Source organism: Maylandia zebra, linkage group LG2, assembly GCF_041146795.1.
Source record: "Maylandia zebra isolate NMK-2024a linkage group LG2, Mzebra_GT3a, whole genome shotgun sequence".
In the NCBI taxonomy this organism is placed as follows: Eukaryota; Metazoa; Chordata; class Actinopteri; order Cichliformes; family Cichlidae; genus Maylandia; species Maylandia zebra.
Window position 1 is genome coordinate 41,789,700 of NC_135168.1, and position 27,964 is coordinate 41,817,663.

At 42.1% G+C, this 27,964-nt stretch overlaps 4 protein-coding genes across 8 annotated transcripts; 2 read left to right on the forward strand and 2 right to left on the reverse strand.

Moving 5' to 3' along the window:
- Positions 1 to 149: 149 nt before the first annotated feature.
- cabp2b (calcium binding protein 2b) lies at positions 150 to 12,692 on the forward strand. Of its 4 annotated transcripts, XM_076874236.1 has the most exons (8): positions 977 to 1,019; positions 3,102 to 7,808; positions 8,899 to 9,090; positions 10,381 to 10,411; positions 10,531 to 10,665; positions 10,820 to 10,929; positions 12,055 to 12,202; positions 12,289 to 12,691. In XM_076874236.1, exons 2-8 carry the CDS (start codon positions 7,770 to 7,772, stop codon positions 12,312 to 12,314), a joined length of 681 nt encoding a protein of 226 aa, XP_076730351.1. In that variant the 5' UTR covers positions 977 to 1,019; positions 3,102 to 7,769; the 3' UTR covers positions 12,315 to 12,691. The 4 variants fall into 4 exon arrangements, with proteins under 4 accessions (XP_004545512.1, XP_076730351.1, XP_004545513.1 ...); XM_004545455.2 differs by lacking the exons at positions 3,102 to 7,808; positions 8,899 to 9,090 and adding an exon at positions 150 to 210 and having other exon boundaries at positions 759 to 1,019; positions 12,289 to 12,692; XM_004545456.3 differs by lacking the exon at positions 977 to 1,019 and having other exon boundaries at positions 1,029 to 7,808.
- Positions 12,693 to 14,580: 1,888 nt separating this feature from the next.
- Positions 14,581 to 16,478, reverse strand: LOC101482390 (beta-crystallin B1). Its single transcript, XM_004545459.2, has 6 exons — positions 16,340 to 16,478; positions 16,054 to 16,151; positions 15,829 to 15,947; positions 15,616 to 15,748; positions 15,376 to 15,518; positions 14,581 to 15,287 (listed from the first exon to the last, which is right to left on the reverse strand). Exons 2-6 carry the CDS (start codon positions 16,144 to 16,146, stop codon positions 15,116 to 15,118), a joined length of 660 nt encoding a protein of 219 aa, XP_004545516.1. The 5' UTR covers positions 16,147 to 16,151; positions 16,340 to 16,478; the 3' UTR covers positions 14,581 to 15,115.
- An 879-nt stretch (positions 16,479 to 17,357) lies between these two features.
- cryba1l1 (crystallin, beta A1, like 1) lies at positions 17,358 to 19,802 on the forward strand. Its single transcript, XM_004545458.3, has 6 exons — positions 17,358 to 17,477; positions 17,856 to 17,938; positions 18,036 to 18,154; positions 18,508 to 18,649; positions 18,745 to 18,887; positions 19,106 to 19,802. Exons 2-6 carry the CDS (start codon positions 17,864 to 17,866, stop codon positions 19,251 to 19,253), a joined length of 627 nt encoding a protein of 208 aa, XP_004545515.1. The 5' UTR covers positions 17,358 to 17,477; positions 17,856 to 17,863; the 3' UTR covers positions 19,254 to 19,802.
- Positions 19,803 to 21,106: 1,304 nt separating this feature from the next.
- LOC101482672 (uncharacterized) lies at positions 21,107 to 27,484 on the reverse strand. 2 transcript variants are annotated; one of them, XM_076874260.1, is made up of 5 exons: positions 27,266 to 27,484; positions 26,615 to 26,728; positions 25,245 to 26,515; positions 24,013 to 25,053; positions 21,107 to 22,865 (listed from the first exon to the last, which is right to left on the reverse strand). In XM_076874260.1, the coding sequence occupies exons 2-5, from the start codon at positions 26,715 to 26,717 to the stop codon at positions 21,966 to 21,968; spliced, it is 3,315 nt and encodes a 1,104-aa protein (XP_076730375.1). In that variant the 5' UTR covers positions 26,718 to 26,728; positions 27,266 to 27,484; the 3' UTR covers positions 21,107 to 21,965. The 2 variants fall into 2 exon arrangements, with proteins under 2 accessions (XP_076730375.1, XP_004545517.3); XM_004545460.4 differs by having other exon boundaries at positions 26,615 to 26,805.
- Positions 27,485 to 27,964: the final 480 nt, after the last annotated feature.

The window sequence follows — 27,964 nt, forward strand, 5'->3', positions numbered from 1 at the left end:
TATTACACTTAAGACATAAAGAGCTAGAGCAGAGGAGAGGAGAGCAGGGGAGAGGGAAGCGAGAGGGGGAGGGAGGGGGAGGGCGAGCGACGAAGAGAGAGAGTGTGTGTGTTAGCCCGTGACACCGAGATGTTCATGATCATTCGAGAGCCGGCACCCGGGGGAGCCGCTGGAGCGATGAGCGCGCCATCAGAGAGGAGCGCAAAACAGGTGAGTGGGTGCAGATAGATATATATATAATTGTGTCTGTGTATGTGTGTGTGTGTGTGCATCCTTACATGCTGTGTGCCTATATCACATTTTATATTGTGCATGCTGAAGTTTTGTTTTGCCGAAAGAATGATAAGAGTCATTGATACAAAAGATGAACTGTTGATTTCTTGTGGAAAACACATGTTACCCATATGTGACAACTTATTAAAGTTTTAAAACAAACTGGATTACTGTAAATGGGTTAAAGGATTTCTATGTAATAGGTTAAAAATGATCTTTTTAAAAAGATTTTTATAATGCATGCATTTCATAACATTTCGACTTCTGCAAGTTGTGTATTGTTCTTATTTTGGCATCTTCCTTACAAAGTATGTTCATGTCACATCTTCCTAGAGCAAATGTTATAAACTAAACATCTCACGTTTCAGGCAGTGAGCGCTGTGGCACTGTATTTCATCTACAGTCTCAGTAGTATCGGTCATGCTTTATATTGATATAAGTTTGAGTGCACTGTTCTACTCTCCTCCACCCCTGCCTTCCCACAGGTGCAGGCTGCTATCAAGAAGAAGGTGGAGAAGCAAAAGAAGCGAACCAACGACCAGGGCGGGGGTGGCGGAGACGCTCAAGCTGCTGCTCGCAATCAAAAATCCAAATTACCCCCGATGACGGCAGCAGAGGCGGGTGAGGACAGCGAAGCGCTGGAGGAACAGCTGGAGGAGTTGATGGAGGGACCGCGGAGGAGAGAGAAGGAGAAGGAAGAGGAGCCCGTCGACCTGCTGCCCATAGTGGACTCGGTGTTTGGACAGGTAGGAGTGTGTATGTGTGTGAAGCTCATCTGTTTCATACTCTGCAGTGGACGTGTATGTGTGCGTTCTTGTATGTATGTCTGACACTTTTGTTACCGTGTGTGTGTGTGTGTGTGTGTATGTTAGAGTGTGTGTGAGTGAATAAATGTGTGTGCATGTGCATCAAGTTCTCTGGCTGATTGAATGTCTGGCTTCACAGAAACCCTAAGCCTAAGCCTTCACTTCAAATTTAAAGGGTGGCTGTGGTCCAGCTTTTGTAAAGTAGCGGTCTCTCTCGCAGCCCTGCTCTCTTTGATCTGGCAGTTCAGAAAGACACAAAGCTAAATTCACAACGGCAAGGTGAACATTAACCATTTTGCCTTGTAGTTTAACCCTCGTGGAAAAAGCCAGAGCTGCAAAGCGCAATGAGTAGAAGGATGATAGCGTGAGTTTGAGAGGATTTAAGCTCTACTTTGGGAAACATTACCAAAGTGTAATCCGTAATAGATACCAGTAAAGTCAGCCAGAGATCTGATGGACACCCTATCGCTGCAGCCATTCTATCAGCTCCATATCGCATCACATCCCATCAATCACATGCTAAGAGGTGACACATGACACGGCACGATAGGCCACACCATTACAGCGCTGTAACCCGAGGGCCAGACGTGTGGGCTCGCGGTGTGAGACAGCGGTTTGTGTGTGAAAATAAAATCAGAAGGGATTACACCGAAGTTAAATCCCTACCCGCTTCCTGCTGCTGATTTCAAGCATGGCTTGTGAGTCAGTCAGTATTTTCTTTTTTTCTTGACATGTAGAAAGAGTCATGTCCACCTGATCGCGTCAGCAAACTCTGAGGAGGGTGACGATGAGTGGGGCTGAGGTTAGAAACAGGAAAGCAATGTAAAAAAAAAAAAAAAAAGTGATGTCAGTGGTGATGCAAGTGATCCAAATTAAGAGAGAGCAGCAAGTGAGTGGGAGAAAGCAGCCAGCAAAGTCGGAGAGAAGAGAAGCTTGAGTACTCAAGTGCAACAATATGTAATATAGCCTCAGATCACACTTGCTTACATAAAATAACCTGAAATTTTAACACCAGTGTTGAAGGAGCAGCTTTAAGAGCTGTGAGTGAGTGCACCATCGGGCCCTTGGTCACATGAATGTGATCTTGGTCAGAAACTGAATTTCTAAATGAATTATGTGAACAAACCCCAAGTAAGAGTAATTTCCCCCTCACTAACCGAATAACAACTATCCATCAACACGACGATATGTTCAACATGAATTTGATAACAATACATGAAAGCATCTGCTTATAAAAGCATGCCTAAAATATGCAAATGGTTGCAGAAAGTTGCTCTGCATGCAGCGCAGCACAAATTGAACGTTAACTGACGTTTAACCTGCCGGCGTTCTAGTATGAAGTTCATGTGATGTAATCCAGCCCATGTGAGAACAAAGCAGGTGACAGTCCAATGATTTCATGTGAGCGAGTGAGGACCATGTGCACACGGTGCAGCATCCTCACTTTAAACCAAACATTTCCTGCACTATGAATGCGTCTGAAGCATGAATTGTATATAAAAGATGGTTACACCATAGTAATAGTTAGTGAAGTCACATTTTTGAAACTTTGACTTCATCATTATCATCCTGTCAGCTTTTTTTAAAGCTAGCCGCCACATGGGAAGGGTGAATCACAAACGAAGGGACACGGCATTCTGTGACAACGAGCACACACCGCTTTATTGACATTGATGTTTTGGCTCTAATAAGAAACATCATGCACTTGAACTTTCCAAGTGAGATGATAAACTCATCAGAAAGTTTTCACTGAGGGCACAGACCAAGCGAGCTGCAGGTTTTATCGTCTAAACTTACAATGCTGTTGACTTCATTTTGGAACCAAAGCAGTCTCCCTCTGCTGGCCATTAGAAATGAGGCAGGCTTAATAGACTTCTGCACTGGCCTCTATTTTAGACAGTCTTAAGTCTTAAGGGAGCTCTACAACTATACTTCCTTCCTTCCTTTTTTCATCCCTTCCTTCCTTCTATCCATTCTTCCTTCCCTCCTTTCTTCACTTTCTGTCTGTTCTGTCTCTTCTAGTGTTTCCCGGTGTCTCGACAGCTCTCATTTCTGGAAACCTGCTGATGTACACCTGACACCAGATCACACTCACATCAGAGATCAAGAGTATGTTGAGTCCAAAACAAAAGACAGAGTCACGTTACCTGAGTATGGCACATCTCTATCATACACACAGCACACACGCACATATGCACGGTGTGTTAAGTTAAAAGTGTGTGTGCATTCAAATTAACCACAGACTGCAAGCATGACAGTCGCTGAGCGCTGATGTCCTGAGAAGAGCAACTAAAGAGTATTCAGGACCCAGGAACAGTGTGTGTGTGTGTGTGTGTGTGTGTGTGTGTGTGTGTGTGTGTGTGTGTGTGTGTGTGTGTGTGTGTGTGTGTGTGTGTGTGCGCCCACTTCTCAAGACCATCTCATTTACGTGATTAATTATAACCATCAGTAAGAGAGACCCAACCTGGTAGTTAATCAGATTTAATGGTGTCTTCAGTTGCAATTACTGGTGTTAAGTTTTGTTTCAATGTGCAGCCAATAGAGTGAATCATGCTGGAGCTCACAGAAAGAAGTGATTAATCTGCTAATATTATGTGCTGAAAAGCTGATACTCATATTTATCTATTAAATGAATGTATGTAAGTTTGAAGGTTGAATTGTATATACTCTACTCAAGGTTTGTACTAATTTGTACTAATACTAATAGTCTGTACAAGGTTGGTACTTTCGGAAATATGTTTTCCATCTCAGACAGCTAAAAATGTAAAACTTAGAAATGACAGTTAATTATTAATTGATTGCAAATTAATTTTGATTTGTAGGTACAAATCAAAAATACAGAAAGTCTTGCACTGAAAGCTTTGCAAGAAAAATCACAGCACATCTGCACTATAAAGGGATGCTTGGGCTCCAGTTAGAGGAGTTGCAGCAGTGCTTGAAAGTTAGTGAACCCTTTAAAAGTTTGAATATTTCTGCATATTTATTTAATTAAAACTCAGTAGATCTTTGCACAGTTGAATGAGGTAAATGAAGAACATGATATGTGTTTATCAGACTTCTGATACCGACTGTCCACATGTCCTCACAGATGTGTAAAACTGGATCTTTCAATTAAAAAATAAATGACGTCTAATATTTTTGTCACATTTTATTATTTTGACTTATTAAGGAGCCAAATCACAACAACAACCACCTAAAGGTGCATTATATTATAAAGGAAAAGACCCTATAATCGATTAAAAAAAACAACAACAATCAGACGACCTCCTTTAAGCAAACACTTAGCTAAAGTGGGAAGAAAAACTCCCTTTTTTGTTGTTTTTTCCCTGTAGAACCCAGAACAACTGGTGTGTTTTTTTAAGATATATTATATATTATAAGAACCACTGCACAGAAACATGTATAAAACACGCAACTGTGTTAAACAGTTTTCATGTGACCACCACTTTGATGAAAAGCTTTACATCCCAAACATCTCCTGTAGTGACTCCCTCATGTACCTTTGTAAAATAAAATAATCTGTTTCTATCAAATCACATGAAAGCTCTTTGAGAGAAGTGATCTATCTTCATGCCACAAAAGCGTTCTTAAGCTGCAAACTCGTTAATTCCAGTGTTGGCATTCCGTGTTTATCAATCACAATAAGAGTCTTATTGCAGAAAAAAAAGGAAAACTAGAAATCTAGATTTCCATTTCTAATATATGACTGCTTAATCTGCCTAAAGTATCTCCTAAAAAATAAACAAACAAATAAAAAGTTGGTACTCTCCCAGACATCCACTGCTGCAGCTGGCAAGTGATACTGATGTTAGACCGGTCCTAAGGTGGCCTCTAGTGGTCACTGGAGCTTATTGCAATAGACAACGCATGCATGCAGAGTTGCCATTAGTTTTAGCTAATGAGTTTAAGAACTCTCTCTGCACACACTGATTGTGCTCTAGTGTTCTATGTTCATGTTTTCTTGTTGCTGACTGAGAGTAGTATTTCATTCAACTGTACGCTTGTAGATGTATCCACTGCTGTTTCTATAATTTTCTCCACCCCACACTGTATGTATCAATTAGGGCAACTAATAGCTAATAATAAACTGCTAACTGGGTGTATGATTTAGTACGGAAAAGTACAAGAGAGACAAATTTGGAGAATGAACAGCAAGAGCCAAAACTGGATGAGTTAAATCTACCTCCTGCAGTGTTTTACACACACACACACACACACACACACACACACACACACACACACACACACACACACACACACACACACACCCTATGAATCTCTTTTTCCTGATCCTTAGTCGTCACCCTAAAATCTAAAATTAAAAGAGTCCCCACAATGTGACTAAACAGAAAGATGAGTGACACACACAGAAGCACACACACACGAGCCGTATGGATGCACTGTAGTAAGCAGCATGCCAAATCTGCTTTTGGAGAGATTTGCCGGCAGATGCTTTGTAAAAGCTCAGATGACCACTTAGCATTGCTCTCATAACCTCCACTTGAGATTTTAACTTTATGCCATTATAACTGACAGCTCAGCCAAAGTAGTCCATGGATGTAAGAGCTGAAGTTCAAATTGAAGTTCATTGTGCTTTTCAGTTCGACGTGAGCTGACGCACTTGAACGCCACCAGGGTCTCACTGTGAGTTGCATAAGCTGTCATTTTGTGAAGCATTACAGCTCACTTGTTGTATTTTTCCATTGGTTTCTAATTTAATTACCACATAATTGAAAAACACATCTAATACTTGTTGGAAAATACTTCACAAATCACAGCTAAGTCAACTTCTTATATTTTTCAAAAACGCAAACACTCAGTTTTTCTTTTGTTACTTTAGCAGGTTTCATTTTTTCACTTTCACGTTTTACATTTGGTACACTTTGTACACTTTGTACCCATTTTTGTGATCTTTGGGGCCCATGAACTGAGTGTCACAGGGACCCTTAATAGCTTGGACATGTTTTAAACATACATGACAAAGCAATGAAAACGTACATGTTATGTTTTGCATTAGCCCTCATGCTACATGTACAAATGACCACTGATAGAAGGGGATCACACTCTAAAACATCATAAATAAATCATAAATATAAAATAATAATAAATAACAACAAATGTAATAAATAAAGATTCTTTTATTGTTGTAAATAAAATGCAGAGGACATGCAGAGGGTTGGTGAGATAGAGGAGGATGCTAGGGACAGAGTGAGATGGAGGCAGATGATCCACTGTGGTGATGCCTAAAGGGAGAAGCCAAAAGAAGAACATCATATAGAAGCACCTTTTGCATTTATTGCATGTGTTGAATGCCACATGTTTGACATACATTGTTTTATCCGGTGACTGTGGAGGTCATTTAAGTATAGTGAACTCTGCCACATTCAAGAAATGACGAGTGGGTATTACATCAACAAGGCAATTTGCCCCAGAGCACTGAACTCGCTGGATATTTTCTCTTTGTTGGATCATTCTCTGTAAACTCTAGAAATGGTTGTGTGGGAAAATCCAAAAACCCCAATACGTCAGCACCAACAACCATACCACATTCCAAGTCACTAACATCACCTTTCTTCCTCATTCCAATGCTCAGTTTGAATTTCATCAGGTCGCCTCGACCATCTCTGCATGCCTAAACCTATTGAGTTGATGCCATGTGATTGGCTGATTAAATGTTGTGTTAATGAGAAGCTGAAACCGTGTGCCTAATAAAGAGGCCAGTGAGCGTACACTGTCCAGTTTGTCCCAGCCTGACGTTGATATTAGGTAACAGCTATAGCACTCCTACTGGCAACAAGAGGTCAACCTGATGTGACAAACATCATCATATTTACATTCATTTTACATCATGTGTTCTTTAATACCACATAGTGCACACATGCAGTGATATGTAATCCACAAAAAGTCCAAGCCTTAAGACATCTAAAGTAATAAAACCCTCTGGTGTTCTTCACCTCTGATATTCATCTTTAGCCAAGAATTTGTTTTATATCTTGTTTTTAATATTTATGGTTTCAAATAGTGCATGCTCTATTTCCAGGCCAAGTTAAAATATTTAGATTCTTGTTTATCCACATGAGAAAAGTATGTCTGTTTCCGTTTCTTCCTTTGAATGTCTTTAATCTATTCTCTTCCCTTTTTTCTCTCTCTATCACCCTTTCCTCTTTAATCTGAAAGGGCATGGATTAATCCCGCTCCGTTCGTGTCCTCTTAATTCTCCCTTTAAAACTCTTCACACTGTAGATGAAGTCATTTGAATGCTCGTGCAACATGTTGACATGAGACAGAGAGAGAGAAAGGGGGGAGGGAAGACCGAGTGACAGAGAGGAATGAGGGGGGGATTAAAAGCACCGCGTGAAGAGCCGAGAGTGATGCTGTTTCTGTGGAGTGACACATAAGCGAGCTGTGTTCAGTGCGCTCCACTTCTGCTCAGTCATCCAGTTTGTTTTTGTTTTGGGAAGATCATTTGGTAACGTGTTCAGTTTGGTTTGGGTCAGTGGAGATGACCATGAATGGATGAGGGCCGTTCCTCTTTTTCAATCTCTGTTTTATCCAATATGATGACTATTAACCAGAATGGGAAACTCAGAGGGATTTTTTAGCTTGTGAGCTTGAACTTGACTTTAGAAGTCCACAGAAGAAGAGCGCAGGGAAATAGGAACATAGAAAAGTGACAGGGGAGGTCTGGTAATGGGGAACAAACCATCTCTGAACGATAAAATGAAGAAGGTAAGTGTACTTTATCTCCTCTTTGTTAGATTCGAACTCACTGCAGCTTAATCCTCTTGCTTGCACTCGCTGACTGAAGCTTTTTGCCTCCGTGACAACCGCAGCTTTCTTTGGATGTTGTCTCACTGTATCATTTTAACGATTGCATGTAAATTAAGAAAACAGGAAAAAATATATTGTCGAAATTCTAACGCTTTCCTTTTTTTTTCCACCAGTGAAACTGTTTCCTTTTATGGTAGTTACAGGAAAGCTTAGTATACAGACTGCATCACTTAAAGTGCTATTTAAGGACACACTGTTTGTGTGCAGAAAATCGAAACGTGCAAATTAAAGAGATCAAAATAATAGATTAAAGTAAGACTAGATTAAAATTTTAAAACATATAAATTAATTTTACAAAAATGTATATTCTTTGTATTTGGATCTGTATTTATTTGTCCTTTTTATTTACTGTCCACACTTGTTTTAGAAAATAAGTTTTTGTTCATTTATTCCTTATTTTTTAATTATCCTCCATTTAATAATTAAAATTAATTTGTCATACTTTTTTCAAGATTATTTATGCATTTTAAAGGATAAATAAATACAAAATCCATATATATATATATATATATGATGAGCTTATCAATGCTTGCATTTATTTTAATAGTGATTTTAGATCCATGATTGCCATATTTATTTATTTAGCTTTTTTTTACTGTTACTTGTAATGTTCACTGCTTCCTACTATTGTAGCCGTGTTACTTACTGACGTGTAGTTAAGCTGTCAGTCTTTACACTAGAGAATTAGCAAACTCACATCAGCTAGTTTCAGCAGCTTGAAGCTGCAGCAGCAGGATTGAGACTTATAGATTATTTTCAAATCAAACTGGTTTCTCACAGTGAGGACTGAGGCTGATGAGGGCCTCCTGCAATAATGAGCAGCTGTATCTATCCTATAGTTCTGGCTTATTGCCTTTCCAACGTTTGACTGTAGAAAAGCAGGGGTCTTACTTTGCCTCTGAAAAGATATTGACTTGCTTGATCAGTCGCACATTTGGTGTGACGGACAGTAAGTTTGGTGGTTTAACACCCTGATCTGCTTCCAAAGCGGGTGATACACTGGCGCTTCCATCGTAAGGTGAGGGCAATGAGCCAGCAGCTGGAGGGAGATGAGGATTTGGATGTAGAAGATAAACCGTTCAAGGAGTCCCTCGGTGCGCTGGTGAAGAACTGCAACATGCTGCACAACATCGTGGGCCCGGCCTGCATCTTCCTTAAACAGGGCTTTGCTAGGACGCTCGTATGTAACAGGAAGTCACAGAAGTGTGCACACTGTGTCCTACCACAGCCAAAGTGCAACTTTTTCCACTTGTGCCGATTCATTTTCATCCCCACATCGTGGCTGACCCTCCTGCTCTTTACCAGCTGTGTCATCCCCCCCTGCATTAGTGGCTCGGGTCAGACAATTAAAATCCCCAGGCAACGGGCAAGCTTAAAGGGGTCAATCACTGAGAGATCATTGGAAAATCATTGACTGGCCTTGTGGAGCTTGTACGTGCCCTTGGTAAAGAAAGGATGCAGGCCTTTGTGTGAACTGTGAAACAATCACACTGATGACCTGTGGCCTTTGCTTCACTTCATATAGGTGAAGACAAAAATAAAATAAAATAATGGTCTAAACCTTTTTAGTGGATGTTTTTTTAATTGGATTAGGAGAAATAATAGACTGCCCAAACAGGGGCAACTGGAATAGAAAACTTCACATCAAAGTGGAAGTGCAACACTTCTGGGAACGCTTGGGGATTCTTGCTGGAAGGAATGCTAGCCACAACGTTGCTTTGCTCTACTTTTATTGTCAGGATTTCTTTTACTGTGTGAAAATGAGAATTTGATCAAAACAAATGCAATCAAATAATAATTCGGGTTACACACACAAGCTTGAGTAATGTATATATTTAGTGTACGGACACATACATCCGGACAGTGGACATATTCCTAAAACTAAACCTCTGACATGTCCTAGTCTCTAGATGTTTGCAGCCTGGCATCCTCCAAAAAGTAATCTGGGTACTCACTGTAATCTATGGTGCAGGAATCCCAGCATACAATAATCAGATATACGGTTTAATCCATGTAGATGCCCTGGAGCTTTCTATCTAATGCAGCTTAGGGATCATTTTCAGCATTTCATTGATGTGCAACACCCTGGAGTTAAAAGAACATAAATATCATTGTGATTCATAGTTCTCAAAAAATGAATCTTTGTCCAAAAACATTGGCCAGACGTCAAGACGCTAATTATACATAACAAAAAATATTTAACATTTCCTCTCATTATTCATCTTTTCTGTTTTGTTTCACTTGGTGCTTCTGTTTTTCATCTGTGCTCTGTCTAGCATCACGTGTTAAGTGACACAAGCTGTATGTCTGTGTGCTTAGATTGTGCTCCTCAATGCCTGCGTTTACTTTTTATTGTCTTATTGCCAAACAAACATTGTGAATATTTTCAGTATGAATGTTTGCAAGGTGAGGGGAAATCTATAACTGTGTGAAACATGAAGCTAATATGTGAAAACTTTCCCCACGGCAGGACAGAGAGCTGCGGCCAGAGGAGATCGAAGGTGAGGTGATTTATCCGCTTTTTTTAGCTGTACATGCATTTGATATGATACCCGCCTTACCAGTAATAACACGTGTTTTGCGTGTTTGTGTGTGTGTGTGTGTGTGTGTGTCTTACCAGAGCTCCGTGAGGCATTTGTGGAGTTTGATAAGAATAAAGATGGCTACATCAGTCACAAAGACCTGGGCGAGTGTATGAGGACTATGGGATACATGCCCACAGAGATGGAGCTCATTGAACTGAGCCAGCAGATCTGTGAGTGCAGCAACAGCCTAAAATACACGAGACAGCAGAACAGAGTGGAAATAGATGGCAACCGTGTGTGTGTGTGTGTGTGTGTGTGTGTGTGTGTGTGTGTGTGTGTGTGTGTGTGTGTGTGTGTGTGTGTGTGTGTGTGTGTGTGTTTCAGGTGGCGGTAAAGTGGACTTTGAGGACTTTGTAGAGCTGATGGGACCCAAGATGCTGGCAGAGACAGCTGACATGATCGGAGTCAAAGAATTGCGAGACGCATTCAAAGAGGTCAAGAGACATGCTGTCATTTACAACATAAAGACCTAAACATAAATTTAATTGTAGTGACTTTATTAACAGCAGCATTGGATTGTAGCATGTGACTTTGCTGCTATGAAAATATCAGTTGTGGGGGAGGCCTGTAAATCAGAATCCATTGGGAACGATAAACAAATAAGACTAAGCATAACCCTTGAAATATAAAAGAAGAAATAGAAGCACGCAGGAGTTTCTGGAATGAAACTTGGATAAAAATAATCATTTATTACTGTGCAGTTTGTTTATGGAACAAGTCAAGCTCATTTCTCCTTTGCAGACCTTCATTATGGGTTCAAATAGACAGGCCGATCTTTGTAACCATAAGTGGGAGGTAGGCTTTTTTCACAGCAGATATTGTGACATTTCATAGCAGAAAAATCACAGGTATGCATAGTTTAATGATGGCTGGATTCACTCAGGTTAGACCGTTTCAGGATCCTGGCATTGTGCATGCTCACTCACTGGAATAGCAAACAGAGCCACTTCATTTTTACCTTTGAATAGTATACTGTATGTTAATGTGCATCAATTTACCAGATACATTAGATGTCAGCATGTCAGTTCATAGCAAAAATATTAAACGTCACCTTATGTCCCAGGGCAGGTCACATAAAACATAAAACAATAAGCAAAAACATACAGATACACAACACAAACCAACAAAAACAAACACATCTGTGTTTAATGACACCTTCATTTTTCCTGCTATAGAAGGCCAAACAGGTCCGAAATACTAAAATATATTCACATATAAAGAAATGAGAGCTATGAAGGTTAGGCTACAGCAAATGAATCCAAAAAGAAACACAGTAAGTGCAAAACAAACGTCTGAGAGGAAAGAAACCTTCACTGTTTTTAGTTGTCATTTGACCTTTCAGGGCAGTTTTCTCATCATGTTAGTGGCCGACAAACCTACAACAATGCATGAGGAATATTTCTGTTAAAAATGAAGATTTCCTAGATTATAAAACTTTAATATTTTGTGTAATTAAAGTCACAAATGCATGAGCAAAACACAATAAATATAATAAGTAAATAATTGAAGAATATTCATAATTGTGCTTAAAAGGACTGTTTCTTTCTGTCTGTATCCAGTTTGACTCTAATGGTGATGGCCAGATCAGTTTAATGGAGCTGCGTGAGGCCATGAAGAAGCTGATGGGAGAACAAGTGACTAACAGAGAGATCAACGAGATCCTCAAAGACGCTGACCTGAACGGAGATGGCCTGGTGGACTTTGAAGGTGTGGGAAGGCCTTGATGGGATCAGTTGACTGATCGTGTTTATCCTCCTCTGTTTCTCTCTCACTTCTTTTCTCGTCTCTTTCAGAGTTTGTGCGAATGATGTCCCGCTGACCAGTCCACGTGTCAGACAGACATTACGCAACTGCTGGCTAAGCATCACACTACTCTGTAGTGGACATCCTTCATTTGCTCTTAAGAGCATGCATCTCAAATTATATTTTTGTATTAAAAAGTAATGAAACAAAAAAACTGTTGTAGCTAACAAAGACTGCACATGTACGAATTTAAAGGTGTAATATGTACAGTAGATAAATATGTCAAACATATCAGCAGCTTCACATTTACCATTTTCAGTTTTTTAGATGTATTTTTATATGAGTGTTTGTTCTTCGAGTGTAAAAGCTTGTTTGTAAAATCATAGACCTGTTTTTAATTAATAAAACATATATAAAATGGACAAATTGTTCAATTATTATGACCTGATACATAATTAAAGACCCAGACTAGTTTGATGGACAATGAAGTACTAGAAGGACCAACTGCTACACATAAGGAGGATGACATGGATATAATATATTTTTAAACTGATCAACTTTTCTATATTTGTATTCATTAGTAATCTACATAACCAATCTTTAAGGAAATTAAGGTAATAAACAAAGATACACTGAGCTCTAAAATCTGCCGTGCTGTAAAGCATTTGGATTGCGGCTGATGGCAGCTATTACATGTTGTTTATGCCAAATTCTGAACATTCAAATGTTTCAGTAGACTCATCACACAGCTGACTGGTGTGGCACCTGGTGTGGTCTTCTGTTGCTGATGGCTGATTGCCCAGATATGCTCTTTTGTTGTCCTCAGGTCAAAAATGACCCGTAGGCGAATGGCAAACAAGTATATGGGAATCCCGAGGACAACACAAGGGTTAAGCGAGTTACTGTTGTCTTTCCTTCTAACCCGAAGCACTCTGGTCAGCCTCCTCTGACCTCTGGCATCAACAAGAGATTTTTTTTCCCAATGAACTGCTGCTCCCTGGATCTTTCCTGTTCTTTGAAGCATTTTCTGTAAACCCTAGAGACGGTTGTGTGGGAAAATCCCAGCAGATCAGCAGTTTCTGAAACACTCAGATCAGCCCGTCTGGCACCAACAACCAACAACCGTGCCACATTCAAAGTCACTTAAATCAGCTTTCATCCTCATTCTGATGCTCGGTTTAAACTTCAGCACATCGTCCTGACCATGTCTACGGGCATAAATACATTAAGTTGCTGCCATGTGATTGGCTAGTTCAATATTTGAACTAAAAGCAGTTGAACATTATATTTTAATTTCAACATTTAAATTTTTTATTGAATTTTATGCTTGGCGAGGTTAGAATTAACTAAAAACTAAAACTAGATGTAGAAAAAAACATTTTTTTTAATTAAAATATGAATAAATATAAAAATTTGGGGAAAAATTAAAACTAACTAAAACACTTTTGTTAACTTGAAAAGCTAAAATTTAGTTAAAATAGAGAAACGATCCTTAGTTTCAGTATTTCTTAGTCACTGATGGACGCATTTATTGAGACTCCGGAGGTCTACTAAACTGCTTTCAAAAAGTTCTGCATTTTTATTGTAATACCTTTGGTCTTTTTCCTGAATCCTGCCTCTGACATATGCCCTGCAACTAAAAAGACTAAAATTAATGCTGAAAATACTAAATAAACAATTAAAAAAACAATTAAAACTAAGCATTTTCAATAAAAAATAAACCAAAACAAGAAAATCCACTCTAGAAACTGAGTTAAAAACAAAAACTCAAAACGAAATAAAATTAATAACTACGTAGAAAATACAAAACTAGAAAATAAAAAACTGTGATAACTCTGGTAGATTCATCGCTATTAAGATGTTTTGGTTTGGGGGGTTTTACAATATATAAAAGAAGTTTAAAGGAAATGAGTTTGTGTTTTATGTTCAATTCAAAACAGAAATTTCGATGGGACCTCTTGTTATGCAGAGCCTGTGCACAATGCAGCAGTCACATGATCAGAATCACATGTCTGAAACTGCTCTGCTTCCCAACTGACTCTTTTTCTATGCAACACAAAGCATTGTGCCACTGGGAGGTTTTTAAAGCTGAGTATGCAAAGGTTTAACAAACCCAAACCAGAAACAACATCAGTGTTTATTCAATGAATTTTTAACAACCATATGTTGACACTGAAAACTGTGATCGCACAGAAGAAACACTGGCTCGCATTATTAAAATAAAGAAAAAAAAATATTTTTAGTGTCCGGCTGTCCACATTTTTATCCATTTTTTAAATGATGTGTTATTGATTTATATTAATTTAAGTGATTTCTATGTAATAAGTAACAACAACGACGTCTTTGAAATCAAGATTTTCCTTTTTATTGAAAACTTGGCCAGGATTCTGTACAGCAGAGAGGGTGTGCAATGCACAGGGGCAGGAAGACGAGGGAGCAGGGGGCTCTAAGGACTCAGTTTCCCATGGTGCATCATACCCTGAGCTGAGAATCGTGTATGTAAAACAGTAAGAGACACTCCGTTCCCTCTACTGTGTCTCAGAGGTCTGTGGAGGGGAATGAAGCGAGGGACTAAAAATAAAAATAAAAGAAGAAAAGGGAGGAAAGCAAAGCTCAGCCCACAGGGGAGAAAGAGAAAAGTAGAAACAGAGAGGAATGGAGGGTGGTCTGATGGTTTTGTGGTCCAGCTGGCCCTTCCACTGAGGTGTTTTCTCCAGTCAGGGGCAGACATAGATCCTCACCCTTCCCCTCACTGCATTAGATCAAAGACCTTCTTAAGGCACTAAGGTAAAGGCCTCAGACGTCTCTCCCCCTTTCCCGCTTCCTCCGCCCCTCTCCCTCACCTCCGCTTTTTCTCTTTCTCTCCTTCCCTGAGCCTCACTTGCTGGCCATGGTGTAGCAGCCCTGTTGGTGCCACTGCATGTCACGGATACGCCTCACAGACTGGAACTGAGGATGGCGGGCGCCATATTCATTGAAGTGCCTGTATTCGCCCTTCTCCAGCAGGTACTGGCTGCCACGGTATCCAGGGAACTGGTATCCCACAAAGCTGGGAAAAAAAGATGAAACATGTCAATTTATTTGTTTTTATGGCCTTTAAATTTGGTATTTAAGCTCCACTGATGGTTGACACTCACGTTCCACAGCTGACAATGATGCTGCCCACTCTGTCGGTGAAGCCATAGGAGAACAGGCTGGGGACGTCATCGTCCATGATCTCCATCTTGCGGCCCTTGAACTCTCCAACCTCATACAGGCAGATCTTGTGCTTCTCGGGGTCCTGGCACATGGGAAAATAGAGGGAGACAGAGGTTTTATTTAGAGGGGAGTCTAAAGAGGAAAAAAAGTGACGTTTTAAAGAAATAGAAGATTTTTACCATTCTGACGGGCCTGAAGGACAGCAGGTAATCGTTCTTCTGGCAGTTGCTCCAGGAGTCCCAGCGGGGATACTCTCCCTTCTCCAGGATGTACATCTCACCGCAGAAGTTCATCTGCTCGAAGCCCACGAAGCTGCGGACGAGGAAGCGTCATGAAGCAACCAATCTAAATCTTAGATGCACAAACACAAGTGTATTTCATTTGACACTTACGGTCCACATTCAACACGCAGGGAGCGCACGCGGTCCATGCCCATCTCACACACATTCATGCACTCATTGCTGATTTCGATCATGCGACCCTGGAAGTTCTCCTGGTCGAACACGTACATCTGGAGGAAAGTAATACGTCAGAACAACATCAGTAAGGGTCTGTGATGTGAATTTTTTCAGCGTAGCCACTGTTATCTGTATCTGAAACAGGAGAGAACCACCCACCTTGTAGGACATCATTCCCATCTCAGACTTCTTGCTCTGGGCAGCCTTTCCGTCAGTCTGGGAGGAAGTCTTGGATTTATCTCCGCTGGACATGATTACTGAGTGGAAAGAGAAACGGAAGAAATAGGGAGAGATTGTTTATTCGTGTGATAAGTGCAGCCTTTCGTATTGCCACGAGATTGTTGAGGAACTCAAATGAATTAAAGGTAAAGGAAAGCTTAAACCTAATCTATGCCCTTTCCGCTTGCTGCTGGACCTCCTGCTGGCGTGTGAGCGTGTACCTTACCTGTGTGTGCGATGCCTGTGCCGAGCCTCACTCAGAGTGTGTGTGGCTCGGAGTGCGCCCCTCGCTTTTATACGCTGGCGCACATAGGAGAGGGATTATGGGAAGAGAAACAAACTCGCTGAGGTCAGAGACAAGAGACAAAAGAAACCCCGCATCATCAGAGAGGGACGGACCAAGGGTGATGGGGATGGGCAGAGACAGAGGAGGACAGACACCAGCTGGAGCACAGACTGGCCAATTAAAAAGTAGTCAGGTTTAGATTTCAGACAGTTTAGTCTTCTGTCTCCCCTTGAATGCGTGATTTAAAATAAAACCAAGTTCCCCAGACTGTAGGAACAGAATGTATGAAGAGTAAAAATGTGTAAGCTGTTTTATAACCCTGACTGAAAACTATAAAACCATAACCCTTTAAATAAAGTGTCAGATGTGTATTTATGCTTTTTAAAGGTTAATTACTGTATGATGTATACAACCTTTTCATGTCCCACAGACAACAACTGGCAACATAACAACAGGCTGCACAATCTAGCCTGACTTTGAATGAATAGGTGTTTAAACTGGGATGTAACTGGAAGGTACCAGTTACACTGTGTTTTACTTGTCTGTCTGACTGGTAATTTAGGTCAAACTTCCTGATCATTAGGGTTAAGCAGCTTCAATTAGATGCTACTAATTAAACAAGAGAAAACGTAAACCTTCCATTTCTGTACATTCGTTCACATCGACCCAGTTAAAACTTTATGCGTGGCTCTCTGCCGCGCCGTTAATCCCCACATTTTCCGCCCCGATTCCGACCCTTTGTGCGCGGGGCACGCGCTGGACTGCTGACCGGGGTCCGAACATACTGGAGAGGCTTTTGTTTCCGAGCCTCGGCAGCACTTTAGGATCTGCTGAGCTAGACGCTGGAGGGGGACAACAGCGTCCAGAGGCCACACAGCAGCTCCGGCGGCGCGCGCATGGTTACTGTGTCAAAACGGAGAGCTTGCATGGTCCGAAGCGTACGCGCGAACGCGCAGAAGTAGGCGCGCTCCCCGACCGTCGATATAAAACTGAAGCGCCAGGTTCTCTGAAAGCTCTACGCGAGGCAGGCGGTAGGCGCGTACCACTCCCGAGCTCTTCCAATAAAGTGCCATTCTAGGTAAGGCTGCATCTCTGCTTTCAGCTCAGCTCAGGGTCCGACAGACAGGTGGTGCTTTCACACAGAAACTGAAATCCAAAAGCACTTTGTGACACCTGTGAAACACTTCTGTTGCTGTCAGTCAGATTGTAAAAAATATATATATATTTGCTTTAAAAGTGTGAATTAGCTGTTCATGGCCAGACCACCCTTCAAATGTCGTAGCTGTGCAGCATAAACGATGCAGAAGGTGGAGTTTGAGGTGGAGTTACTGTGAGCGCGAACACCAGCGTGTTTTTGTCCGGTTATTTTATCGAAATTATTATTTTTAATTATTACTATCTCTGACACTGTTTCACCAAAAACTTCCTGTTCTTTACTTTACATCCACACATCCAGGAGTAAAGATGTACAGAACTACAAGGTCCCCAATGATCCAGCCCCTGGTTACCTCAGGAATGGGCATGGCTCCTTTCTTCAAGGTAAACAAATGCTCGTGAGGAGGTGTATATGAAATGTTTTATTATAGCCTTTGGAGCAGCAGCATCTAAACTCCTCCCCACTGATCTGTCTCCACAGGTGACCGTGTTTGAGCAGGAGCACTTCCAGGGCAAGTGCCTGGAGTTCACCTCCGAGTGCTGCAACATCCAGGAGTGCGGACTGGACAACATCCGCTCCATCAGGGTGGAGAGCGGAGCGTAAGTCTCAAAACTCTCTTTGTTACTAATAACAAATAGATGAAAACAAAACCCAGTGGACCAGCACAGAGTTAAAGAAATATATATAGACTTAATCCTCTTTTGATCACATCTATTCCAAACACTAAAAAAAACACTAAAAATTCTTGTAAAAAGAATACAAAGATGTGGGGTTTTTTTTTTAATTGTAGCTCACCTGCAGTTGAAAAAAAGGTTGTTTCTTTACTGTAAATCTCACTTTGGAGACGCAAAGAAGAGCCGAGATTTTATCAGCAGTACAAAAACCTACATTACAGACCAACTTTTAAAGGGAGCATCATGTAAACCAGCCTCTCTGTGTCTCTTCTGTGAAGCTGGGTGGGTTTCGAGCACCACGACTTCCAGGGCCAGCAGTTCATCATGGAGAGAGGAGAGTACCCCCACTGGGACGCTTACAGCGGCTCCATCTCCTACCACGTGGAGCGCCTCATGTCTCTGCGCCCCATCTATTGCGCCGTGAGTACACCCCGACTCTCTCAGGGTCCAACCACATCCTCCTTTTGAACCCTGAAATCTCAAACCTAACTCTTGGATTTTTCTGTCCTGTTCAGTCCCACCAGAGCAGTCGCATGCTCATTTTTGAGAAGGAGAACTTCTTGGGTCGCAGCGTGGAGATCTGTGATGACTACCCTTCTCTGCAGGCCATGGGATGGATGATGCCTGAAGTCGGCTCCATGCACGTGCAGTGTGGCGCGTAAGTATCACCCTAAAAACGAAAATGGGGATGGTACCCCTAACCAAATATTCATCGCAGTCCCTATTTTGTGACCATTAAACATCATCTGCCTATAAAACTGTACTCTTAAAATAATTAAAATCCATCATCAGCACATATTATTCCAATTACTAAATCCTAATTCTGACAGCAGCTACTGAAAACTGACTCTGCTGCCCTCTCCATCTGTCCCACAGCTTTGTCTGCTACCAGTACCCTGGCTACAGAGGCCAGCAGTACATCATGGAGTGTGAGAGACACAGTGGAGACTACCAGCACTGGAGGAACTGGGGCTCCCACTGTCAGACCCCCCAGATCCAGTCCATCAGGCGCATCCAGCACTGAGAGGAGGACAGGCTGAGACTGAGGCCACGGCCCACGGACAGCAGCTCCCCTCAACTCCCGCCTCCTTTTACCCATACCCCCCTCCTCTCTATCTTCCTCTCTTCAATCCTTTCCTTCATCTTGACTTGAGCCGCGACAGCTGCCCCAACCCGACATCACCACTACTACTGATTTACAGCCAGAGTGTGATAAGAGACAATATCGCACTGTTAAAAGCACAGGGAAACACACGCTCCACACGCGCACACACACCGACATAACTGACACACACACTGTGTCTTTTTACTTTGGTTTAGAGGTCGCTACACACCCGCACACAAGCACACACCTGCGCTGTACTCCCGCCTGAGCTCGGCGATGAGCGTAGGAGTTCAAACCGAGGGGAGACGAAGCTCCAACATGGTGCCATGTCCAGGAAAGTCTCCCACGCTGCAGTCCCTCACTGAGTGCAGCAGACTGTGATATGGTGCAGCTCAGATGTGTTTTGTTGCAGTTGTGTGTAGGAGGTTGGTCCACAGGTTGATAACTAATAAACTCATTTTCACTTCATGTATTCTTTTTTTTTTTTCATTATTTCAAATTCTGTATGTGATTTAATTTGAGCCAAAAGAAAAAAATATGTGAATAAAGTGGGCTGCCCACTTCCCTTCCTTCTCTTCTAGTATGAAACACATCACCTGCAGGGCTGAAGTTTCTCTCAGCAGTAATCATGTTCAAATATGACATATACCTTGATAGGACACAAAAACATGCAACAGGAGTTCTTTTTTATGCTAGTCATGCTGCGCTGCATTTATAAGTGTTTCTGCCAGACTAATTAAAGGGACACACAGCAGAGGCAAGTGGAGAGAATGATGAATACCGAGGGTTTTTTAATCTGTGGAAGCTCTCAGTGACTGATAGTTAAACATAGTACATCTTAAGAAAATAAACAAACTAAATGAAAACAAAAAGATTATGTTTTCCAATCTTTTTTTTTTTAAAAAGTTGGTAAACTATGTAAAATATAACTAAAACCAGAATGCTATTATTTGGAAATCACATAAACCTATATTTTATTCACAATAGAATATGGAAAACATATATTTTAACAACAACCTGTAAACATCTGGGAACTGAGGAGAGCAGTTGTTGGACTTCTGGGAGAGAAATGTTGTTCTTGTTATTCTAGCAGCTCGACAGTCCTTCGTCTTCTTCATCGTATGCCAAATGTGTTCAGATGGTGACTGCAGGCAGGACAGTTTACCTCCCAGACTCTTCTACTGTGAAGCCATGTTGTTTTAATATATGCAGTATGTGATTTAGCATTGATTTGCTCAAACATGCAGCTCTTTTTTTTTTTGGAAGATGTTCAGATGGGAGTATATGTTACTTTAAAACTTTTATATACCCTCCACCACTGATGGTGCCTTTCCAGATGTGCAAAGCTACCAATTCCATAGGCACTGATGACACAGGCTCTTAAACTGAGTGCTGATAACAAGCTGTATGTTCCTTTTCCCTTTTTTGGATGAGGAATGTTTTAAAAAAATAGTTTTGAGTTGTCCGACCTTAGAACAGCTTTCATTATAAGAGCTTTAACCTCGGAAACATTTTATGTCTGTCAAACTGTGTTTTTTATGGATTAGCAATTTGTGGCATTTTTTTAATGGATTTAACTAAAGAAGTATCCAAAGAAAAACCCTGACCTTCAGAAAGACTGAAGAACTATTGCTCAAGAGCACGTAAAAAAAAATCACAAGAAGGTCTGGCTGATCGGAAGCTAAAAAAAATAGGATTGGACTTTTGAGGCTTTTGTTGTTGTTTGTTGTTTCAGATCCACTTGCGCAGTAATAAGGTCACAAGCATCACAGAAAAATCTTTATTACAGGAAACAGATCCTTGAACCAAAAGTGCCACGGGGAACATTAGCAAACGAAAACAAACATAAAAACAAGGAGTGCTGAAAGTTTTCTGGAAATTTTTGGCAGAACAGAAGCTGACATACATGTATATATATATATGACCAATCATATTTACAACTAACTGAGTTACGCTTCAGCGGGAAATCTACGTCGTAACTTACAACGTAACCTGACGTGCAGCTCTGGAATAATGCAACTACAGGTCAGGTCGACTCTGATCGCCGTGGAAGATTAAGTTGTGATGTAGATTTTTAGCTGAAGCATGATTAAGGCGTAATGCACGGTTACTGTCATATGTACAACTAATAAAAACGCTTTCTTTACATACAAAAACCTGATTTTTTAAATGTATTTCCAATACTTCAGTTTAAAAAAAAAAACTTTGCTTAACAGTTACAAATGAGTAATATTAAACTTGTAACACATAAAATTCTTCAATTATGAACAATCCCAGCTGTCTCTATATACTCAGCTGAAGAGCTTAAAACTAAACATCTTCACACAAACACACGTCTTTTGTTCTGATTAAGCTCACAATGTTACGCATTAGGATGCAGGTCTTTCCTCACTGCTTGAAACAAATGACACATATTGCTCCATTTATCTTAAACCCCAGTGGAATAGCAACACAAACATCCTTGGTGTGATTGTCAGCATGTTTGCACGTGGATGTGAGCACAATACAGAGAGAAGACAAACATTCATGAACATCTACGTCGACCATTTGTCACCAGCCCTGAAATAGACGCAGTTAAATGAACCAATGTAAGAAATCACACGAACAGAAAAGAAGGGGGCATTAGAGGTGTTAATGAAAGCGCACCTCAGTCTGAACGTTTCCCTTGACAAGGTCTTTAATCACAGCGGTGAAAATCACTGATGAAGCGCTGTCTTTGTGTTCTCCGACTACATCAACGTCCAGCTCTCCTCCTTCTTCTTCTTCACCTTCTGAAGACTCTGTCCACGTGATGGTCACCGGTTCAGGGATGGGACTGGAGCCTCCAATCACATCGATGACCTCATCTTTGACAACGTCCCAGCTTCCATTTGCAGACTGTGAGGGTGAAACAGAAGGCTGCAGGTCAGCAAACACAGTCGGCGCTCTTCTGCTCTGAGTCTGAATCTCTTCTTTTATCTCAAAGTTTTCGTCGTCTCCATCCACATCGATGATCTCATCAGCGCTGCTCTGTACTTCCTCATCTGTCAGACTTCCCTCAGCTAGTCTGAGTTCACTCCACGGGAGATTTTCTTTTTCTTCTTGTAAACAGGCTCCGGTCGGAGAAACAGTCTCTACATCGATTGTCTCCTCAGGATCTGTGGCTCCTAGTTTAGAGGTAAAGTCTGCAGGTTCAGAGGTGGGTGGCTGTGTCGGTGTCTCAAAGCAAGCCCTCTTGGCCACGGTGGCGTTATCACTCGTATCCTCGTCTGACTCTGCTCCCCTCTTCTGTCCCCTCCTCGTAGCCCCCCCCACCTCTTCGTGTGACTGTACAGCCAACTCCTCCTCACGTCTCTCCTGGTTTTTCTCAAGTTGTTCATCCGCAACACAGAAATCTGCAGGCTGTGCCAGAATGGGTGGTTTTGAACACTCTCTGTTAGATGAGCTGAGAGGGTCATTTTTCCTGGGTCTGCCCCTACTTCTGCGCCCTGATTGAACTGCTGAGGGTAGGCGTTTGGCTGTAAGTGGCTCCTCAAGGAAGGGTAAAGCATCCTGTAAAACAGATTCACCTTAATGAACTATAAAAGTACAAAACAATAGTCTAAACATGGAAAATACTGAAAACAGTGCTACCCTTCAGCCTCCTATTACATGCAACCTATGGTATAAAGCTTTCCTTCTTAACTGACTGCATTCACAAGATTTTCAGAAAACTTGACCCATGACCTTGACTGTGAGGTCGAGGTTACGAAATCTGTACTCGTCCGAGACTTTTAGTAGATACACCACTGAGCCTTTTATGACTGAGTGGGGGAAAAATCCACGTGTGGTAACTTTAAATATCTGTCAGCATTCAAACGTTAGCAGTTGTCACAAACTGGCTCAAAGTAGCAGTATTTGGGATGCACCGTCTGGTAATCACAGAGTCTCACACGCTGTGGGGATTTTTACAGCGTTTTTAAGGTCTATGTCCTAATAGTATACAATTAAAGTTTAAACTTACTAGTTCATTATAAATGCAAACCTAGCTTCTGCTAAAGGTACTGTGTAAGCATGCAGTAGTATAGCCATTCTTAAACAAGCAAAGCATCATGCAGGAGTTGAGGCTTTGGGGTTAACTGGTTTGAATCTTCTATTAAATTTAGGATAGTTTTGATTTAACCGGAAAATAATCCTCTGCATCGGCAGCTTTGACATTTGGAGTTCCACAGGGATCTATCTAGGGGCCTATTTGTTTTCTTTATTACGCTCTGTCTAGGTCATATTACTCATCCGCACATTTCTTTTCATCGCTATGCAGATTTACCTTGGAATCAGGAAGATCGCTGACCCATAAGAAGGCTCAGTGAGTACATTTTGCACGTCCCACAGTTTCTTAGAGTTAAACAAATCCAAACCAGGGGAAATATTATTTGGCCATCTACTATAAACTGACAGTTTGAAGGATAATCTGGGCTCATTAACTCCTTTTATTAAAACACAGGTTAAAAACCTCCCAAATAATAATCATTGATTTATAATTTGGATAATCTCCCTGATATAGACAATGGAAATATTAATGCAACCTTTTTGGTTTTAAATGTGCTATAAAAATACAGTTTACTTACATATTTAATTACTGTTATTATTCACTTACTTAGCAGGTGACAGACGGCAAAATTAAACAATCTGCCAGTTAGCTATTTGAAATATTTCCCACCTTGCCTTTCAGATTCTGACAGATGTGTCGCGGCGTTGCCACTTTGACCGGCAGCAGTTCTCTCCTCTCCAGGTTCACCACAGGAATCTGCTTTAGCTGATTCTCTTTTCTGGCATGAGGGTTTCTGTTCACCGCATCGTCTGGCTTCCTCACCTTCACCTTCTTCTTCTCTAGTGAGAACAGATAAGGCTTTTGCCTTCTTTTGTTCTGTCGTTTTGAAGTCGGTCTAGTTTCCTCTATGTGTTTGGGGGAAACGGTGCGGCCAGCGTGGGCCTTGCGTGACTGTGAGCGGCTCTCTTGAGACTCGTTTTCATCAATGTGCAGCTCAGGTGTTTGAGAGCACTCAATTCTGTGGGTGCTCCTTTGTAGTTGAGGCATGTAGGGGTTTGTAGTGTGATCTTTGTTTTTTTTGTAAGTGTTCATGAGAGTGAGAGGTTGGCAGGACTCTGTGGAGCTCACACCACTCGTCTCCATCTCCTCTCTTGCACGACAGCTTTCAACATGCTGCTCAAACGACTGCAGGAAGTGGTCCAGCATGTCACCCAGCTCTCCCTCGCACGGCCGCTCTAGAACTGGCACCACACCATTTGTAGAACTGGAGCGACCAGCTGCTCCTGCAACAACTGCAACCTCAGTGGATTCATGGAGCTCAGAAGAAAGGCTCTGCGGTTTGTTTTGGGATGAGGTGATTTCAGAAGAGGCAGAGGCGCCAGTGTTGCTACCTGCTGGAAGGGGATGCTGAGCACGTGAAGCGCTGCCTTTGTTGTTTGGTAAAATATCGAGTCCCATCATCACTTCCTCCAGAAGACGATCGATCTGCTCAGGCTGCTCCTCATGAGGTGGTGGGGCTGGGACAGGAAGACAGGATGGTGGAGAGGAGGCTGCAGGCGATGGCAGGTGGGGAGATGGAGAAGCCTGGAAGGAGTGGCTGGAGGTAGATAGAGTATGTGCATTGGTAAACTGCATAGGTGTGGGAAAACAGGAAGCCGATGTTGCTGTTTTGGCTCTGGACCTTCGTGGCCTCCGCACAGGAAGACTGCCCTGCAAACAAGGACAGGTCACAATGTTTGAAAGAAGCAGCAAATGTAACATCCTGTTTTAAATCTGAATTCTCATTTTTGGGTGTAAAAACCCTCAAAGGTTTAGTTTTGAGCTCCCAGACCCTATAATTTTATTTAATTACAGCTTTTGACACTCTATAGATGCCACAAACAGGACACTCATTCGCTTACCTGTTCAAACTGTTGCCCCGTATTTTTCCTTCCACGCTGAGTGGTGCTTCCTCCGACCTCACCAGACTGCAGCACATCTCCAACTTGGCTTAATGCCCACGCTATGCCACGCCCTCTTTTCCTCTCACAGCGTGCACCCTTTTTCACAACCTCTCTGGTCTGCAGGCACAGCTTCCTCCCAGCAGCTCCGCCTCCCTGACCCGTCCTGGGCGTCCTCATGCCCCACCTGAGCAAGAACAACTTCTGCAACCTGCTCACCCCCACCTCCTGCACCATTTGAGTTAATCCTCCCCGACCACGCCCTCTCCCTCCTGCTCGTGGTCTCCCACGCTTCTCCTCGCCCGTCTCGGCTCTCCTGGCACCTCCAACCCCGGACCTTCGCCTGCGGCCTGCTCTCCCCCTGCGGGGCTCCTCCTCATTGTCAGGGTTCAGAAAGTAGCTGATGAATCCTGGGATGTTGCCTTGAAACTGTTTAAACTGCTCTTCCTCCCATTCTTCCGCCACTGTGACATCTTGGTCAGCCCATCCGCTCTGGGGGTCAGCATTACAGATGGTTGTCTGGCTCATAAAATGAGGGAGGGATGGGGGGGCAGATGTGTACGGCTGGGTCACAACAGCAACAGGTGTGCTTTCAGCTTCAGGTATAGAACCTAAGGGAGCAGAGGATATCTGAGGTGTTAGTTCATTTGGAGGGTAGAGGACAGACACAGGGCAAATCTGAGGGGGAACAAGTAGGGGGTCTGAGTGCTGTATACTCTGCAGAGCACTCATATCGATGGTCTCAAACGATACTGCTGGGTGAGCAGGTGGAGCTGTGTTTATCTGCAGCTCGTCTGTTTGAGTGCACACATCCTTCCCGCCATTTGACATCATCTCTTTCCACAGAAAAGTGCTCCCATCCCTCACCTCTCTCCTCCACCTGCTCGGTCTCTCCTCACTCTCAAACATCAGAGGCTCCGTCTGCACTCCTATTTCGGCGCACTGCCCGACCCCATCCCTGCTCTTACACTCCCTTTTCGTCACCTCCACCAACCCGTGGATGCCCAGGTTGGCCGCAGCAGAAATAGCCTGTTGCTTCTCCCTCTCACCCTCCCCAGCCATCTCTCCAGAGTATAGAAGCCTGACCAAGTGGAGCAAGGTGCAGGCACCCAGAGCCCGAAACTCCAAGAGGCGACTCTGCCCCGCAGCGGGAGTCGGTGTGGAGGACAGAGCGGAGGAGATGTGGGGGCTGATAGCTGACAGAATACAGCTGTGTGCGGGTATAGACACCCCTGCAAGACAGGGAGAAATGACAAAAACAAAACCTTTAAAAGCAAAACTAACACATGCAAAATTTTGTTTTGGGTTTTTTGTGTATGTGTGTCTCATACCTTCTGCCTTAAGCAGAGTGTCACAGAACTGGCTGCACTGTTGTTGTCTCTGCAGCTCAGTGAGGAGGAGGGTATCAAACCCTGGTTTTTGGTAGCACCACATTTCCCCATCCACTTCAGAAGGGGAGCAGAGAGGAGTGGAAACGGAAGGTGACATGTGTGTGGAGTGTGAAGCAAATATCCCTGCTCACCTGGACATTAGCACAATAAATGCTTCGATATTGTGGACAAAAACACACTTTTTGAGTTTGAAATTTTTGCACATTAAAACAGAGATTTTTGAGGTCGAGCTTTCTTTCTCCTTTATCAGCAGCTTTATAGTTTATTATTATGTATAGTGTGGATTAATGGGCAATCTTAAATATTTCTTGCAGCAATAAATAGTCTTTGAGCACATTTAAAGTCGAGTCATGTGGGGCCAGCTCAAAGCCCGCGCGCTGGTTAGTATCAGAGGACTAGCTAGCAGTGAACTCCAAACAGACTACACAGAGAAAAGAGTTGTACTAGCTTAGTTAACATGTTACAGACCGCTAAACGTCTGTTCTAACATCACCTTCCAGCATATCTGGCCTGTTTTAACCACGCTCTCCCGGCTTGCTAATTAAAGCTGCTGTTAAAGTCGGCCATGTGACAGACACCTGGTTTACTCACCGTCTGCGGGCCTGAAAACTCTCTACAGATCCACTATCGAGGCACAAAATAAAACCGTTTCTTTTTTAAAAATAAATGTACTTCACAAAATATATTTAACGGACAGCATTTTATTGGGCTGTTTTTTGTCCGATTTTAGTGGGGTCAGCCGCAGGTCAACGTTGTCATCAGAGGAAACGGTGCAGTCTTCCGCTTCGCCGCTAGGGGGCGGCAGCGTCACCGCACAGACGCCACGGCCACCCCCCAAGGAAAAAAAAACAGCCGGCCAAAGATACGCAAACACATTACAAAGAGAGAGCATTCACTGCTGGCACCTCCGTCTTCGTCAAATGGCACCAGAAACTAGTGGAAGAGTAAGCGATAGATAGATAGATAGATAGATAGATAGATAGATAGATAGATAGATAGATAGATAGATAGATAGATAGATAGATAGATAGATAGATAGATAGATAGATAGATAGATAGATAGTATTTTCTTTTCATTTCACAGTTAAATTAGATTGTATTATAGTTTAATTCGTTGAGTTAACTGCTTTATTATTAGTATTATTAGTATTATCATATTTATATGCGTTTTGTAATATTCTGTTTGTGTTTTTAGCACACTTTTTTGCAGTAATAATAATAATAATAATAATAATAATAATAATAATAATAATAATAACAACACAATTCAACCACAGCTGATTTCACTCT

Bases quoted from the DNA above. Each gene is read 5' to 3' on its own strand.
- cabp2b (XM_004545455.2), top strand. From the start codon at position 178: ATGAGCGCGCCATCAGAGAGGAGCGCAAAACAG. The intron at 10,412-10,530 runs GTGAGGTGATTT...GTGTCTTACCAG, and splicing joins GCGGCCAGAGGAGATCGAAG to AGCTCCGTGAGGCATTTGTG. The intron at 10,666-10,819 runs GTGAGTGCAGCA...TGTGTGTTTCAG, and splicing joins TGAACTGAGCCAGCAGATCT to GTGGCGGTAAAGTGGACTTT.
- LOC101482390 (XM_004545459.2), bottom strand. From the start codon at position 16,146: ATGTCCAGCGGAGATAAATCCAAGACTTCCTCCCAGACTGACGGAAAG. The intron at 15,749-15,828 runs GTAAGTGTCAAA...CCTCGTCCGCAG, and splicing joins CTGCGTGTTGAATGTGGACC to CTTCGTGGGCTTCGAGCAGA. The intron at 15,519-15,615 runs GTAAAAATCTTC...CCCATGTGCCAG, and splicing joins CCTTCAGGCCCGTCAGAATG to GACCCCGAGAAGCACAAGAT.
- cryba1l1 (XM_004545458.3), top strand. From the start codon at position 17,864: ATGTACAGAACTACAAGGTCCCCAATGATCCAGCCCCTGGTTACCTCA. The intron at 17,939-18,035 runs GTAAACAAATGC...CTGTCTCCACAG, and splicing joins GCATGGCTCCTTTCTTCAAG to GTGACCGTGTTTGAGCAGGA. The intron at 18,888-19,105 runs GTAAGTATCACC...TCTGTCCCACAG, and splicing joins ATGCACGTGCAGTGTGGCGC to CTTTGTCTGCTACCAGTACC.
- LOC101482672 (XM_004545460.4), bottom strand. From the start codon at position 26,771: ATGTCACCTTCCGTTTCCACTCCTCTCTGCTCCCCTTCTGAAGTGGAT. The intron at 26,516-26,614 runs GTATGAGACACA...CCTGTCTTGCAG, and splicing joins CACTCTGCTTAAGGCAGAAG to GGGTGTCTATACCCGCACAC. The intron at 22,866-24,012 runs GTGGGAAATATT...TCTGTTTTACAG, and splicing joins GTCAGAATCTGAAAGGCAAG to GATGCTTTACCCTTCCTTGA.